Below are 16,868 nucleotides of genomic sequence, written 5' to 3' on the forward strand. Positions count from 1 at the left end.
AAAGGAAACGGCTACCCACTCCAGTATTCTTTCCTGGAGAATTCCATGGACAGAGGAGCCTGGCAGTCTACAGCCCATGGTGTCGCAAACAGTTGGACACAACTAAGCACCTTTCACACACACACAGCATTAATTGAATGTCAGTATTGACTCTGAAATCTTTATTGGTCTGAGTTCTCAGTGAGAGCAGATCATTTTGTTCATTACTCGGTCATCATTCTATACCTAGGTTTTACTACAGTTCCAGTCACACAGTAGTACCTCAATAAATGCTGTCATATTTTAAACTTTATATCACAGTCATTTTATAGCTTTCTACAATCTTAATGGTTAAACTTTAATTTGCTGTGAAAGAATTATTCATTTATTAAACAAATATTTATTGAGTATCTGCTAAGTTCTAGGCACTGTCATATCAGAGAACAAAATCTGTCCTTGTTATGTATCACTTTTCCTTAATGGTTTTTCTGATGTTGGTACTTCAGCTTATTTACAGCTATTATCTATTGGAAATAATCATGTGTTGGGACATATCACTTTTTCTTCTTTTACTATAATTAAGTCCCTAAAACAACACAAGTGGATCAATTCTACGTCATTGTTGTTCTTCAGTCTCTTAAGTCATGTCCCATTCTTTGTGACCCCATACCATAGCACAGCAGGCTCCTCTGTCCTCCACCACCTCCTACAGTTTGTTCAGATTCATGTCCATTCTGCTTTATTGACTATGCCAAAGCCTTTGACTGTGTGGATCACAATAAGCTATGGAAAATTCTGAAAGAGATGGGAATACCAGACCACCTGACCTGCCTCTTGAGAAATCTGTATGCAGGTCAGGAAGCAGCAGCTAGAACTGGACATGGAACAACAGACTGGTTCCAAATAGGAAAAGGAGTACATCAAGGCTGTATATTGTCACCCGGTTTATTTCACTTCTATGCAGAGTACGTTAAGAGAAACGCTGGACTGGAAGAAACACAAGCTGGAATCAAGATTGCTGGGAGAAATATCAATAACCTCAGATATGCAGATGACACCACTCTTATGGCAGAAAGTGAAGAGGAGCTAAAAAGCCTCTTGATGAAAGTGAAAGAGGAGAATGAAAAAGTTGGCTTAAAGCTCAACATTCAGAAAACGAAGATCATGGCATCCGGTCCCATCACTTCATGGCAAATAGATGGGGAAATAGTGGAAACAGTGTCAGACTTTATTTTTTTGGGCTCCAGAATCACTGCAGATGGTGACTGCAGCCATGAAATTAAAAGACGCTTACTCCTTGGAAGAAAAGTTATGACCAACCTAGATAGTATATTCAAAAGCAGAGACATTACTTTGCCGACTAAGGTCCATCTAGTCAAGGCTATTGTTTTTCCTGTGGTCATGTATGGATGTGAGAGTTGGACTGTGAAGAAGGCTGAGCGCCGAAGAATTGATCCTTTTGAAGTGTGGTGCTGGAGAAGACTCTTGAGAGTCCCTTGGACTGCAAGGAGATCCAACCAGTCCATTCTGAAGGAGATCAACCCTGGGATTTGTTTGGAAGGAATGATGCTAAAGCTGAAGCTCCAGTACTTTGGCCACCTCATGAGAAGAGTTGACTCATTGGAAAAAACTCTGATGCTGGGAGGGATTGGGGGCAGGAGGAGAAGGGGACGACCGAGGATGAGATGGCTGGATGGCATCACAGACTCGATGGACGTGAGTCTGAGTGAACTCTGGGAGCTGGTGATGAACAGGGAGGCCTGGCGTGCTGCGATTCATGGGGTCGCAAAGAGTTGGACACGACTGAGCGACTGAACTGAACTGAACTGGGTTGGTGATGCTATCTAACCATCTTGTCCTCTGCTAGCCCCTTCTCCTTTTGCCTTCAATCTTTCCCAGCACCAAAGTCTTTTCCAATGAGTCAACTCTTCATATCAGGTGGCCAAAGTACTGGGGCTTCAGCTTCAGCATTTGTCCTTCCAAAGAATATTCAGGGTTGATTTCCTTTAGGAACAACTGGTTTGATCTTGCATTGCAAGGGACTGTCACGAGTCTTCTCCAACACCACAATTTGAAAGCATCAATTCTTCAGCACTCAGCCTTTCTTGTGAGGACAGAGAAGCCTGGTGTGCTACAGAATGGGGTCGCAAAGTGTTGGACACGACTTAGCAACTGAACAACAATAACATACAATGAGAACAACAGATGGAAGGAACAGTGTTCAGCTCAGGTTTCATTTAAAGTATATTAAGGGCTTCCCTGGTGGCTCAGAGGTTAAAGCATCTGCCTCCAATGCAGGAGACCTGGGTTTGATCCCTGGGTCAGGAAGATCCCTTGGAGAAGGGAATGGCAACCCACTCCAGTATTCTTGCCTGGAGAATCCCATGGACAGAGTAGCCTGGTAGGCTACAGTCCACAGGGTCGCAAAGAGTCGGACACAACTGAGCGACTTCACTTTCACTTGAAAGGCATTTAAAAAAAGAAAATATTCAATTCTGGCAAATACAGGTCCTAGCAAAAATTTCAAATTCACAATATAAACTTCATGGGAAACAATATAGCAATGTGAATTTAGGACCTTTTAAAAAACTCTCACATCTATACATGACTACTGGAAAAACCATAGCTTTGACTATAAGAACCTTTGTAAGCAAAGTGAAGTCTCTGCTTTTTAATACACTGTCTAGGTTTGTCATCCCTTTCCTTCCAAGCAGCAAGCATCTTTTCATTACATGGCTGCAGTCACCATTCACCAAAATTCAGTGATTTTGGAGCCCAAGAAAATATAACCTGTCACTTCTCCCATTTTTTGCCTCCTGTCACTGCTTCCACTTTTTGCCATTAAGTGATGGCACCAAATGCCATGATCTTGTGTTTTTTGAATGTTGAGTTTCAAGGCAGCTTTTTCACTCTCTTTGACCTTCATCAAGAGGCTCTTCAGTTCCTCTTCACTTTCTGCCATTAGAGTGTTATCATCTGCATATCTGAGGTTGTTGATATTTCTCCCAGCAGTCTTGTATTCCAGCTTGTGCTTCAACTAGCCTGGCACTTTGCATAATGTACCCTGCATATAAGTGAAATAAGCAAGGTGACAATATACAGCCTTGTTGTACTCCTTTCCTAATTTGGACGAACCCATTATTCCATGTCCGTTTCTAACTGTTGTTTCTGGCCTGCACACAGGTTTCTCAGGATACAGGTAAGGTGGTCTGCTACTCTCATCTCTTTAATATTTTTCCACAGTTTGTTGTGATCCACACAGTCAAAGGCTTTAGCACAGGTGATGAGGCAGAAGTAGATTTTTTTTGGAACTCCCTTGCCTTCCCCATGAGCCAAAGAATGTTGCCAATTTGATCTCTGGTTCCTCTGCCTTTTCTAAACCCAGCCTGTACATCTGAAGTTTCTTTGTTCACGTACTGCTGAAGCCTAGCTTGAAGAATTTTGAACACTGCCTTGATAGTATGTGAAATGAGTACAATTGTATGGTAGTTGGAATATTCTTTAGCATTGCCCTTCTGTGGGATTGAAATGAAAACTGAACTTTTCCAGGCCTGTGGCCACTACTGAGTTTTCCAAATTTGCTGGCATATTGAGTGCAGCACTTTCACAGCATCATCTTTTAGACTTTGAAATAGCTCAGCTAGAATTCCATCACTTCAACTTGCTTTGTTCATAATATGCTTCCTAAGGCCCACTTGACTTCTCACTCCAGGATGTCCAACACTAGGTGAGTGACCGCACCATCATTGCTATCTGGGTCATTAAGCCCTTTCTTGTATAGTTCTGTGTATTTTTGCACCTCTTCTTAATATCTTCTGCTTCTGTTAGGTCCTTACCATTTCTGTCCTTTATCATGCCCATCCTTGACTGAAATGTTCCCTTGATATCTCCCGTTTTCTTGAAGCGATCTCTAGCCTTTCTCATTCCATTGTGTTCCTCTGTTTCTCTGTATTGTTCATTTAAGAAAGCTTTCTTATCTCTCTTTGCTATTCTCTGGAACTCTGCATCCAGTGCATGTATCTTCTCCCTTGCCTTTTATTCCTCTTCTGTCCTCAGCTATTTGTAAAGCCTCTTCAAATAACCACTTTGCTTTCTTGCATTTCTTTTCCTTTGGGATGGATTTTGGTCACTGCCTCCTGTACAGTGTTATAAACCTCATTTAATAATAATCTCATATAAATGTCCATAGTTCTTGAGGCACTCTATCAGATCTAATCTCTTGAATCTATTCATCACCTCTACAGTATAACCATAAGGTATTTTATTTAGGTCATACCAGAACGGCCTAGTTGATTTCTCTGTTTCTTTCAGTTTAAGCCTGAATTTTGCAATAAGGAGCTCATGATCTGAGCCACACTCAGCTCTGGCTCTAGGTATAGAGCTTCTCCATCCTCAGCTTAAAGAATATAATCAGTCTGACTTTGGTATTGACCATCTGGTTATGTCCATGTATAGAGTCATCTCTTGTGTTTTTGGAAAAGGGTGTTTGCTATGACCAGTGTGTTCTCTTGACAAAACTCTGCTAGCCTTTGCCCTACTTTATTTGGTACACCAAGGCCAAACTTGCCTGTTATTCCTGGAATCTCTTGACTTATCTACTTTTGTATTCCAATCCCCAAGGATGAAAAGGACATCTTTTTTGGTGTTAGCTCCAGAAGGTGTTGTAGGTCTTCATAAAATCGGTCAGCTTCAGTTTCTTCAGCATCAGTGTTTGGGCATAGACTTGGATTACTCTGATGTTGAATGGTTTGCCTTGGAAATGAACCAAGATCTTTCTGTCATTTTTGAGGACGCACCCAAGTACTGCATTGTGGACTCTTTCATCGACTGTGAGAGCTACTCTACTTCTTCTAAGGGAGTCTTGCCCACAGTAGTAGATATTACAGTTATCTGAATTAAATTTGCCCATTCCCATCCATTTTAGTTCACTGATTCCTGTCAATGTTCACTCTTGCCATCTCCTTCGTGTCCACATCTAATTTACCTTGATTCATGGACTTTACATTCCAGGTTCTTAGGCAACATTGTTTTTTACATCATCAGACTTTACTTTCACCATCAGATAATTCATCCACAGGTGAGTGTTGTTCTCCCGTTGACCCAGCCGCTTCATTGTTTCTGGAGCTATTCGTAACTGCCCTCCACTCTTCCCCAGTAGCATACTGGACACCTTCCTACCTAGGGGGGCCTCATCTTCTGGTGTCATATCTTTTTGCCTTTTCATACTGTCCATTGGGTTCTCCAGGCAAGAATATTGGAGTGAGTTGCCAACCCTTCCTCCTGTGGACCACGTTTTATCAGAACTCTTCAGTATGACCCGTCTGTCTTGGGTGGCCCTGCATGGCATGGCTCATAGATTCAGTGAGTTATGCAAGCCCCTGCCCCACAACAAGGCTGTGATCCATGAAAGGGTTCATTGTCTGTCACCTTGCCAATTCATATCATAGGATGCCTTTTCCATGTAGAATATGATGCTTTCTCCTCAGTTTTCAAGAATTTTCAATATATTCATTTCCTTTATTTTAAGACATGATTAATTATAATAATATGTACACCAACATAATATCAGCTTTTCAATAGAAAAGAAAAACTACTACCATAAGTATACATATCAATTATTAGTTGAATCTTACTTTCAGAATTGTTAAAAAGTTCTTGATGTTGGCAAATATACATAAAATTTACTATTTTAACCATTTTTAGGGTACAATTCAGTGGATTTAAGTACATTCACATCATTGTTCAGCAAATAGAAATTCTTTACCCTTTAAACAATAACTCCCCATTATCCTTTCCCCCAGCCTCTGACAACCTCTGTTCTATCTTCTGTCTTTATGAATTTACCATTATAGTGACATTTTTAAAAACCATTCATCCACTGATATGGTTCCACCTTTTGCCTTCTGTGAATATCTCTACTATGAACATAGCTGTATAGACATCTATTTACATCCCTGCATGCAGTTCTTTGGAGTAGATCCCTAGAAGTGAAATAGCTAGATAATATTCTAATTCTATATATAATTTTTTGAGGAACTGCCATACTGTTTCCATAGCAACCATACCCTTTTACATTTTCACTAGCAATGAGAAAGTATTTCAAATTAGAACATTAAACAAAAGATAGATAATATTTCAAATATATGAAAATGTATGGAAATTTTTATAACAGAGACCTGTGAGCCAAGCACTTGAATTGTCTGCATTTATTCCAGCCAGTTATATTTTTAAAAAATTATTAAATGTGATATCTAAAGCTCCCTTCCCTCATTTATTCCCCTTCTTCCGTCAGAGGTAACCACTCTTCTGAAGATGCCTGTATATCTTTCCTTCCATGTTTGACTATTTCATCTGGTCTTTCTACATATGTGTGTGTATATCTGTGACTGTTGTTGTTCAGTTACTCAGTTATATCTGACCCTGCAATCCCATGGGACTGTAGCACGCCAGGCTTCCCTGTCCTTCACCATCTCCCAGAACTTGATCAAACTCATGTCCATTGAGTCAGTGATGCCATCCAACCATCTCATCCTTTGTTGTCCCCTTCTCCTCCTGCCCTCAATCTTTCCCAGCATCAGGGTCTTATCTAACGAGTCAGCCCTTCACATCTGGTGGCCAAAGTATTGGAGCTTCAGCTTCAACATAAGTCCTTCTAATGAATATTCAGGACTGATTCCCTTTAGAATCAACTGGTTTGATCTCCTTGCAGTCCAAGGGACTCTCAAGAGTCTTCTCCAACACCATAGTTCAAAAGCATCAATTCTTTGGCGTTCAGCCTTCTTTATGCTCCAACTCTCACATCCATACGTGACTACTGGAAAAACCATAGCTTTGACTATACAGACCTTTGTTGGCAAAGTAATGTATCTGGTCTTTAATATGCTAGTTTTTCTTCCAAGGAGCAAGTGTCCTTTAATTTTGTGGCTGAAGTCACCATCTGCAGTGATTTTGGAGCCCAAGAAAATAAAGTCTCTCATTTTTTCTGTTGTTTCCCCATCTACTTGCTATAAAGTGATGGGACCGGATGCCATGATCTTCTTTTTTGAATGTTGAGGTTTAAGCCAGCTTTTTAACTGTCCTCTTTCACCTTCATTACGAGGCTTTTTAGTTCCTCTTTGCTTTCTGCCCTAAAGGTAGTGTCATCTGCATATCTGAGGTTATTAATATTTCTCCCAGCAATCTTGATTTCAGCTTGTGCTTCATCATTTGTGATCAGTTCAGTCGCTCAGTCGTGTCCAACTCTTTGCGACCTGATGGACTGCAGCACGCCAGGCCTCCCTGTCCATCACCAACTCCCGGAATTTATTCAGACTCATGTCCATTGAGATGGTGATACCATCCAACCATCTCATCTCTGTCATCCCCTTCTCCACTGCCTTCATTGTGATATATTCATAAACAAGACATTATATTATGTGTTTTTCAGTTCAATTCAGTCACTCAGTCATGTCTGACTTTTTGCAACCCCATGGACTGCAGCACACCAGGCCTCCCTGACCATCACCAACTCCTGGAGTTTACTCAGACTCATGTCCATTGAGTTGGTGATGCCATCCAACCATCTCATACTCTGTCGTCCCCTTCTCCTGCCTTCAATCTTTTCCAGCATCAGGGTCTTTTCAAATGAGTCATGTGTTTTTAAATAGTGCATAATAGTTTCATATCATATGTGTTGTTTTACAATTTGATTTTTTATTCAAAATCATGTTTTAAAATTTTTTTCAAGCTTTATTGGAGTTTTATTTACATACAATAAAATTCACCTATTTTAAGTGTACAGTTTGATGAATGTTAGTAATTGTTTTACAATCTTATAACCACTACCACAATTAGGTACAGAATATTTCCATCACCCCAGGAGGTTTTCTCCCATCTTTTCAGTCAATGCTCTGCTGTAGCCTTCCCCCAAGCAATCACTCATTTGTCAATATAGTTTTGCTTTTTCTATAATATTTTATATGAATGAAATCATGCAGTATATCATCTTTTGGCTTTTTACTATTTTCTTTACTTCTTTCATTTGGCATAATATTTTTGAGATTCATCCATGTTGTTAAACATGTTAATATTTCATCTCTTTTTTTGGCCGAGTAGTATTCCATAGTCTGGGTATAACACAGCATGCTCATATATTCACCTTTCGGTTGTTCCAATTTTAGACTATTATAAATACTGCTGTGGACATTTGCATACAAGTCTTTGTGTAGACATATGATTTCATTTTGGGGGGTAATGACTAGAATGGAACTGCTGTGTCATACAGTAAGTACATGTTTAGCTTTATAAAATGCTGCCACACTGTTTTGCAAAGTGTCTGAACTAACATTATGTTTAAGATTTATGTCTATTATACAAGTAAATATTTTTCTTTGTAACTGTTTTATCTTATTACAATATATTAATGAACCACCATTTACTTACCCAATCTCCATTTATCTACTATTACAAGTAATATTTCAGTTGACATATTTATAAGTTGTTTCCTTACACATATGTACAAGCATTTCTCTATATATAGTGGACATCTGCTGTTTGAATTAATTGCTGGGTTCTGGAGGATACTTATTGTCAGTTTTAAAAGATACTGCCAAATTGCCTTATAAAGTGGTTGGGCATTTAACTTTTAAAGCTGCTATACCTTCCAAATTACTATAGACTTTCATTGGTCCTTCCTATAGTTTTTTGTAGGTATTGAGGGTTTTGTTATCAGAGTACAGTATTTCCCAAGCATTTCACACTGTTCTTATTGTCCTGTTTTTTCTTTTGATTATACTTTCTTTATTTTTAAACAGGAGATTCATATGGGGCATTGTGTGAATCTGACTGATGAGGCTGTAGAAGCTGTCCTTACTTGCTGTCCTCAGATATGTATATTACTCTTCCATGGATGCCCTCTAATAACAGGTTAGTATAAGGCTGTGTGTGTGTATGTTAGTTGAGCAATCATGTCTGACTCTTTGCGACCCCATGGACTGTCTGTGGAATTCTCCAGGCAAGAATACTGGAGTGGGTTGCCATTCCCTTCTCCAGGTGTGTGTGTGGGCTAAGTTGCTTCAGTTGTGTCTGACTCTTTGCAACCCTATGGACTGTAGCTTGTCAGGGTCCTCTGTCCATTTGGATTCTCCAGGCCAGAATACTGGAGTGGGTTGCCATGCCCTCCTCCAGGGGATCTTCCCAACCCAGGGATCGAACTCGTGTCTCGTGAAGTTCCTGCATTGCGGGTGGATTCTTAACTACTGAGCCACCAGGGAAGCCCCTCCTTCTTCAGGGGATCTTCCCAACCCAGGGATTGAACCCAGATCTCCTGCATTGCAGGCAGATTCTTTATACCATCTGATCCACCAGGGTAAGTATGAGGCTGCTTGGGTTCAAATCTTGGTTTCATCTTTTAATAACTGTGTAACTTGAGTAAATTACTTAACCCATTCCATTATTCAGTTTCCTCATCTGAAGGTGAGTATAATCACGGTACCTACCTTATAAACTTGATCACTACAAACATTTTTTGGTGCCTAGCACATACTGAAGGCTCAGTAAATGTTAATCGTGATGATGATGGTGATGGTGATGGTGGTGATGGCCAAGGCTCAATAAATGCTAACTGTGCTGATAAGGATGATGGTGGCAGTAGTAGTGGTCATGATATTAAACATGATGCCTTATGTAGTCGTTCATATTATTACATCTATCAAATATGCTAAATGACCTGTTAACTGTAATCACACCAAGCTGTAGCCATTGAGATTCAGAATCATTCGGCTAACTTGGCACTTCACTTAATTAGTCACAGCCTTTGGCTTGTATAAGAGCCATGACACCTCTTTCACATTATTCCTACACATGGGTCCCTACCACAATATAACCTGGTTCTCACTTGTAAGTCAGTACTTAATGCCCTGCCCTTCCAGCTTATTTTCCTAATTATAGTTTAATGGTTACTGTCCTTTTGACAACTTCCACTTTTTCTGTTTGAACTGCCAATCTAAACTAAGCCTGTAATGGGTTATATTTGGTTATCGAAGACATATGTAATGAAGATTAAAATCTTATTTTAGGTAGACATTTTTCAGAACGCTAACGCCAAAACTTTAGTTGGAAGCTATTACCAGTGGGTACCTCTGGGGAAGGTTGTGGAGAGACAAGAGTAGGAAAAAGCCTTCATCATATACTCTTTTGTCCTTTTGAATTTTGTACCATGTGAATGATTTTGCCTGTTAAAAATTAATAATCATAATTTTAAGAAAATAATTTAGAACCAGAAAAATTCCTGTGACTGAGTACAGGGAATCAGTTAATGTGAACACTATTCTGAGGGTTGTGAGAGGCAAGCAGAGGCTCTCTAGTCATCAAACAAGGCAGAAAATTATATTTTAACAAGAAGGCTATTATTGTAAGGTGGAAGAGTCCACAATATGTGAAATGTAATTGCAGCCATTTTTGATAATAGGTCTTTTCAGAATACCAACTATAAGTGTGTAAATCTACTCAGTGAGGTATATGTGTGTTTAATCAATACACTGAACAAGAAAGTGGTATTCATAAAGTGACTCCATTTTCCTCTCACTATATTAATTACAAATTTGCTCTACAGGAGTTAATTTTTCCCAAACCCAAATGAAAATCTCAAACATGTGCCACTGACTTTTCTTATCATTCCCATGTAATACTCCAAATGAGTTCAAATTAAAGATTTTCACTCCTCCAGTTAGCTCAGGTTTGCTGTAGGTGGAAAGGCTGCTGTGTTAAGGGAACATTGTTCGTTTCCCTGTTTTCCCTCCTGATTCTCCTCCTCCTTTCCTAACTCACCCACCATAGTTTCTGACCTCAGCAGTGTTAGTGCAGGGTAGGACTGCGATGAGCAGGAGGGCAGGTAAGGGAAAGAAAAGTCTTACCTGAGCACTGCCTCTGTGATCTAGTGGCAGCACCATGGGCTCAGTGGGTGAGCTGATCCTGATCCATACTCTCACAAAAGTGGGGCACTGTTGACCTTCTTCAGAGTCCACTTTCTGCCATTCCCCTCCTCACTGCATGTGTCTCCTATCTACAGTTCTCTTGATTCAAGCAAATGTGTCTCGTGGCTAGTAGCAAGCATTTTCTTCCTCTGCCCTCATGCCTTTAGCAGCATACCTTCAGTTTCTTTCTGTTGAGGTTGACTTGACCATCTAGGTTGCTTTCATGAGCAAAATACAAGGCAACCCATGCTAGCCCACGTCTGTCCACAGGGAACACAATACTTTAGATGGTGAGAGTGCAGGTATTTCCCCACTTCAGTCTTCTCTTTGGCTGCATGGACTCTTAACATAGCCTGCTTTTCAGTTTTCTTAGGTCTGATGTGTACTGTTTGTGATGTGTATTGTGTTCCCCAGGCTCCAAGGGATGTATCAGATTCTCCAGCTGATCCCCTTGGAGCCCTCTCTCACTAGGCTTGAAGGGAAGAGCAAGCACCTGCAGCCCTCTTTCTAGAACTCAGATCACAACTGTCTTCAAAGAAATCCTTTCTTTAATTTCCAATTTTCCATCACTTCCCATTTTTACACTTTTATATCTTTGAATGGATAAGGCACCAAAGATTCCAAAATCAGTTTTCAGCCAAGCATTTGCAAGTCATGTACAAGTGGTCTGGTATCTCATTTTGGAATGAGAGAGTAGCTGATACCTCTAGTCCTAGAACCTTAGCTGGAATAATTCTGGTTTAATGTTCTATTTGTCTCAGATCAGCTTGACTACCTAACATGTTATAAACTCAACACTTGTTAATTTTACCTTGATCATCTTTCTGGTTACAATTTGGAAATAGTTAATTTGGCATTTCGTCTCACTTTTAATAGAAATGAAAACAGACTATACACAGTCAACCAGAAAAGCTTCTCCTTAGGCAAACTGCTTAAAACAATTATCAAAGACCTTATAGGTAATGAAATATTTAGAAGATACAACCAAAAACTGAAAATTTGAGTACAAGACCAATATTAAAATGCTTAAATGTGCCTGTATTAATTTAGACATGGCTAATGAATATGAATTGAAAATATGTTTTGTGATTTGTCTGATTTTTAAAGCAAAAAGACAGTTTTGAGATAAATTATATAATTACTGAGATCACTGGAAACTAAAGATATGTTATCAGCTGGTGAATTAAAGAGAAATGCCTATCTGGTATGATTATATAACACTGGATATAGACTACTGGAGTGTATTGCTGTTTCCTTCTCCAGGAGATCTCCTTGACCCAGGGATCAAACCCACGTCTCCTGAATTGTAGGCAGATTCTTTACTGCTGCACCACTGGGGAAGCCCCTGACTGTAGACTCTTTTCCCATCCATATCATGACTCAAAATACTGAATTTACCAACTCTCATGTGACCTAGAATGGAATGACAAATAACCTCCCTCCTCAGTCTCCTGGGAGTCCCCTTACCTTACTTCCTTTCCGAGACTCATACACACACCCCTTTGGAAGTTTTTCTGTTGTGTGGGACTCCCCTTCCCTGCAAACCTAGAAAAGGGCTGCCCAAGTAAATCTCTTTGTATGCTACTGCTACCTTGTGGTCATATCTTTTTTCTTGTTCTACCACACAATCCCTTGCTCAAGGTATGCAGCATAAAACAAAATATGTTTATTATGTCCAAAAAGTTTAGGAAATATATCACTGTAATGAATATTCATTTTTCAAAGGCTCTAAGAAATACTATAGCTAAGAAACTTTTTTTTATCCGAATGTCAAGGAGTTAGAAATTTTCCTCTACCCTTTTAGATTCTTCTGGCTTATCTAAGAATTAAATTGACAGAAGGCAGGTAAAGAGGAGAAAATCAGAATTTACATACATGGGAGAGACCCAAGAGAACTGAGTAACTAGCCAAAGTGTCTGAAACATCTTCAGCAGCTAAAGAGGACATGCAGGGGTAGACATTTGGAACTTCATAGGAGATGAAGGCAATTCACATGGAGATAAAAAAGCAAATGCTTGGTAAACAAATATTTGTTGGGCCATGCAGAGACCGTGGAACATAAAGGTTCTCTGAACTCTAGCCCCCTCACTGAGTTTCCCCCACCATACCTAGCCCAGATTCTTGGCAGATAATCTCTGATGGGGATAGGAGGACTTATCTGTACTTCCTTTAGGCAGTAAGGGGAAAGGGCAAAGTTTCTTCTGGAGTCTTTTGGGCCTTGATTGTTTTTGGCTTGAAATAATCCTGATGCCAGACACTTTGGGATGGCTACAAAGCTTTGCTCCCCTAAACAAGCGTTTCTCAAATTTTTTTAACACAGGATAATTTATGTGGTTTTTTTTTTTTTATCCCTGCTTTCCCAGAATAGGAAAGTGAGAAACTGAAATGGTACTTACCATTGTGACAGAGTTTTTAATAATAGTGCTAAGATTAAACAAAAATCTCAAGATGAAGTGAAATGAGCACCAATCCTCAGTGTAGGCCACACATAGGCACTTGCCATGGGAGCCTGCCGTCTACCTCTACAGGGATTTAATCTTGTGCTGCTGTAGTTGCTGACCTTCAACACCCCCTGAAAGGAGTTCAGGGTGGAGAAATGAGGCACTCTGTGCTGGTGGGGAGGGGGAAACTGGCAGGTCAGGTCTTCAGATAGTTGGATATAAAATTTTATACCCCCAATTCTTGTATCTCCTCATCTGTAGAAAAGTGCTAAAATCCTTCATGGAGATGATTGTTTCTCGTGACCAGCAGAAAGCTTCACGAGGCTTGAGGCAACTTTCTGGGAAAATGTGTGCTTGATTGCATATACTCTCCCTTCCTCAAAATCACATGTATCCTGACCTTTCCCCCTACATCTTTGGAGCAGTTTCTCTGAGGTGCTTTCTCCTGGGCTGCAGTCCTCATTTTGCCCCCAAATAAAATTTATCTCGTAACTCTCACATTATGCATTTTTTTTAAGTCAACATTGGTCTTCTCAGTTCAGTTGAGTTCAGTCACTCAGTCATGTCCAACTCTTTGCGACCCCATGGACTGCAGCACACCAGGCCTCCCTGTCCATCACCAACTCCCAGAGTCCACCCACACCCGTGTCCATTGAGTCAGCAATGCCATCCAACCATCTCATCCTCTGTCGTCCCCTTCTCCTTCTGCCTTCAATCTTTCCCTGCATCAGGGTCTTTTCCAGTGAATCAATTCTTCGCATCAGGTGGCCAAAGTATTGGAATTTCAACTTCAACATTAGTCCTTCCAATGAATACTCAGGACTGATTTACTTTGGGATGGACTGGTTGGATCTCCTTGCAGTCCAAGGGACTCTCAAGAGTCTTCTCCAGCACCACAGTTCAAAACCTTCAATTCTTCAGTGCTCAGCTTACTTCACAGTCCAACTCTCACATCCATACATGACCACTGGAAAAACCATAGCCTTGACCAGAGGGACCTTTGTTGACAAAGGTCTCTGCTTTTTAATATGCCATCTAAGTTGGTCATAACTTTTCTTCCAAGGAGTAAGCATCTTTTAATTTCATGGCTGCAATCACCATCTGCAGTGATTTTGGAGCCCAAAAATATAAAGTCTCTCACTGTTTCCACTGTTTGCCCATCTATTTCCCATGAAGTGATGGGACCAGATGCCATGATCTTAGTTTTCTGAATGTTGAGCTTTAAGCCAACTTTTTCACTCTCCTCCTTCACTTTCATCAAGAAGCTCTTTAGTTCATTTTCAGCCATAAGAGTGGTATATCTGCATATCTGAGGTTATTGATATTTCTCCCAGCAATCTTGATTCCAGCTTGTGCTTCTTCCAGCCCAGAGTTTCTCATGATGTACTCTGCATGTAAGTTAAATAAACAGGATGACAATATACAGTTTTGACGTACTCCTTTCTCGATTTGGAACCAGTCTTGTTGTTCCATGTCCAGTTCTAACTGTTGCTTCCTGACCTGCATACAAATTTCTCAAGAGTCAGGTCAGGTGGTCTGGTATTCCTATCTCTTTAAGAATTTTCCAGTTTGTGGTGATCCACACAGTCAAAGGCTTTGGCATAGTCAATAAAGCAGAAGTAGATGTTTTTCTAGAACTCTCTTCTCTCCAAAACACTGAATAACTTAACTTTATGGACCTCAACTTTCCCTTATGTATAACTGTCAGTCATAAAATTGGGTGATCTGATAATAATACAGGAGTTCCTATACAATGGTTTGTATCATTAAAATTTCTTAAAGAGAAAAAAGCTGAAGTTTTTCAACTACCCAGATCGTCTACTCTTCACTCTTTCCTGTCAGCACTGCACCATTGTATATTTTTGCTACCATCATTGAATAAAAATAAATCAATTCAGTTGCTCATCATGTCCAGCTCTTTGCGACCCCATGGACTGAAGCACGCCAGGCCTCCCTGTCCATCACCAACTCCTAGAGTTTACTCAAACTCATGTCCATTGAGTTGGTGATGCCATCCAACCATCTCATCCTCTGTTGTCCCCTTCTCCTGCCTTCAACCTTCCCCAGCATCAGGGTCTTTTCTAGTGAGTCAGTTCTTTGCATCAGGTGGCCAAAGTATTGGAGTTTCAGCTTCAGCATCAGTCCCTCCAGTGAATATTCAGGACTGATTTCCTTTAGGATGGACTGCTTGATCTCCTTGCAGTCCAAGGGACTCTCAAGAGTCTTCTCCAACACCACAGTTCAATAAAAATAAAATGAGTTAATATATTCACCTTATGTTTATTAATTTCTCTTTTCTCCAAAGAAGACGAATGCTTTTTTTTGAATGCTTTTTTTTTAAACCTGATAAATGAAAGTTCTTTCTTCGTTCCTATCCTAACACTTTATATGCTTCCTCTTTTATATTCATGTGATTTGTCACATCTGACTAGATAAAACAATATGGTTTATATTCTGTAAAAAGAAGGACTTCCCTGGCAGTCCAGTGGTTAAGACTTCACCTTCCAATGGAGGGGTGTGGGTTTGATCCCTGGTGAGGGTTTCCTTGTAGCTCAGTTGGTAAAGAATCTGCCTGCAATGCAGGAGACCTGGGTTCAGTTCCTGGGTCAGTAAGATCCCCTGGAGAAGGAAATGGCAACCCACTCCAGGACTCTTGCCTGGAAAATCCCATAGACAGAGAAGCCCGGCAGGCTACAGTCCATGGGGTCGCAAGAGTCAGACACGACTTAGTGACTAAACCTCTTCCTCCTCAGAGAGCTAAGATCCCACATGCCTCTAGGACAAAAAACCAAAACATGAAACAGAAGCAATCTTGTAACAAATTCAATAAAGACTTTAAAAATGGTCCACTTTAAAAAAAGAATTTATGTATATACATATGTTTGTGCAATTCTAGTATTATGTTATTCTCAAAGCAACCTGACCCCCAGATTGGCAGTTACTCATCTGATTCCCTGAATTAATAAGTTTATCTTCTCTGTGTTTCTAAGTTTTTATAAAATTTCTTAACATTACAATCAGACTGTAAGGAAAACTACACATTATAAATTAGGTATTGAAACTATTAGAAGCACTCTGATTTTATATCTGCAGAAGAGACAAAAAATTAAGCTGCTGTTTAAAATATTGTAAATCATAGACATTACAGAAAACAGGAAAATAATTTTAAAATGTATTATTTTAAATTCAGTTATGTCTGCTATGATTTTCAGTAATATCAACTCACAGTTTTGTTAATCTCCTTAATTGGACATGCATTTCTATTTCTAACCATTATCTAAACATGTTTCACAGTATTCACAGCCATCTAGGTTTAGATTTTAGAAGGGCAATAAAGCAATTAGCACAAACATCCTAATGTTTATATTGAAAGGCAGGAAAACCCAGCAGGAAATCTGGCACTTTGGGTTGACTTGACTCAAATTTTAGTGATATCTGAGGATTTGTTTCAGCTTCATTACTTAACAAGCAAGTTCTTTAGATTCCTGGATAATAA

At 39.8% G+C, this 16,868-nt stretch overlaps 1 protein-coding gene across 2 annotated transcripts in view; it reads left to right on the plus strand.

The window, feature by feature from the left end:
- AMN1 (antagonist of mitotic exit network 1 homolog) overlaps nt 1–16,868 on the plus strand; it is a 76,995-nt gene that overhangs the window by 43,905 nt on the left and 16,222 nt on the right. For both annotated transcript variants that reach the window (XM_068971221.1, XM_068971222.1), the window contains exon 6: nt 8,772–8,883. In XM_068971221.1, coding sequence (XP_068827322.1) covers nt 8,772–8,883 — 112 coding nt within the window. The remainder of the gene's footprint in view (nt 1–8,771; nt 8,884–16,868) is intronic.

This window comes from Capricornis sumatraensis, chromosome 4, assembly GCF_032405125.1.
Source record: "Capricornis sumatraensis isolate serow.1 chromosome 4, serow.2, whole genome shotgun sequence".
NCBI lineage: Eukaryota > Metazoa > Chordata > Mammalia > Artiodactyla > Bovidae > Capricornis > Capricornis sumatraensis.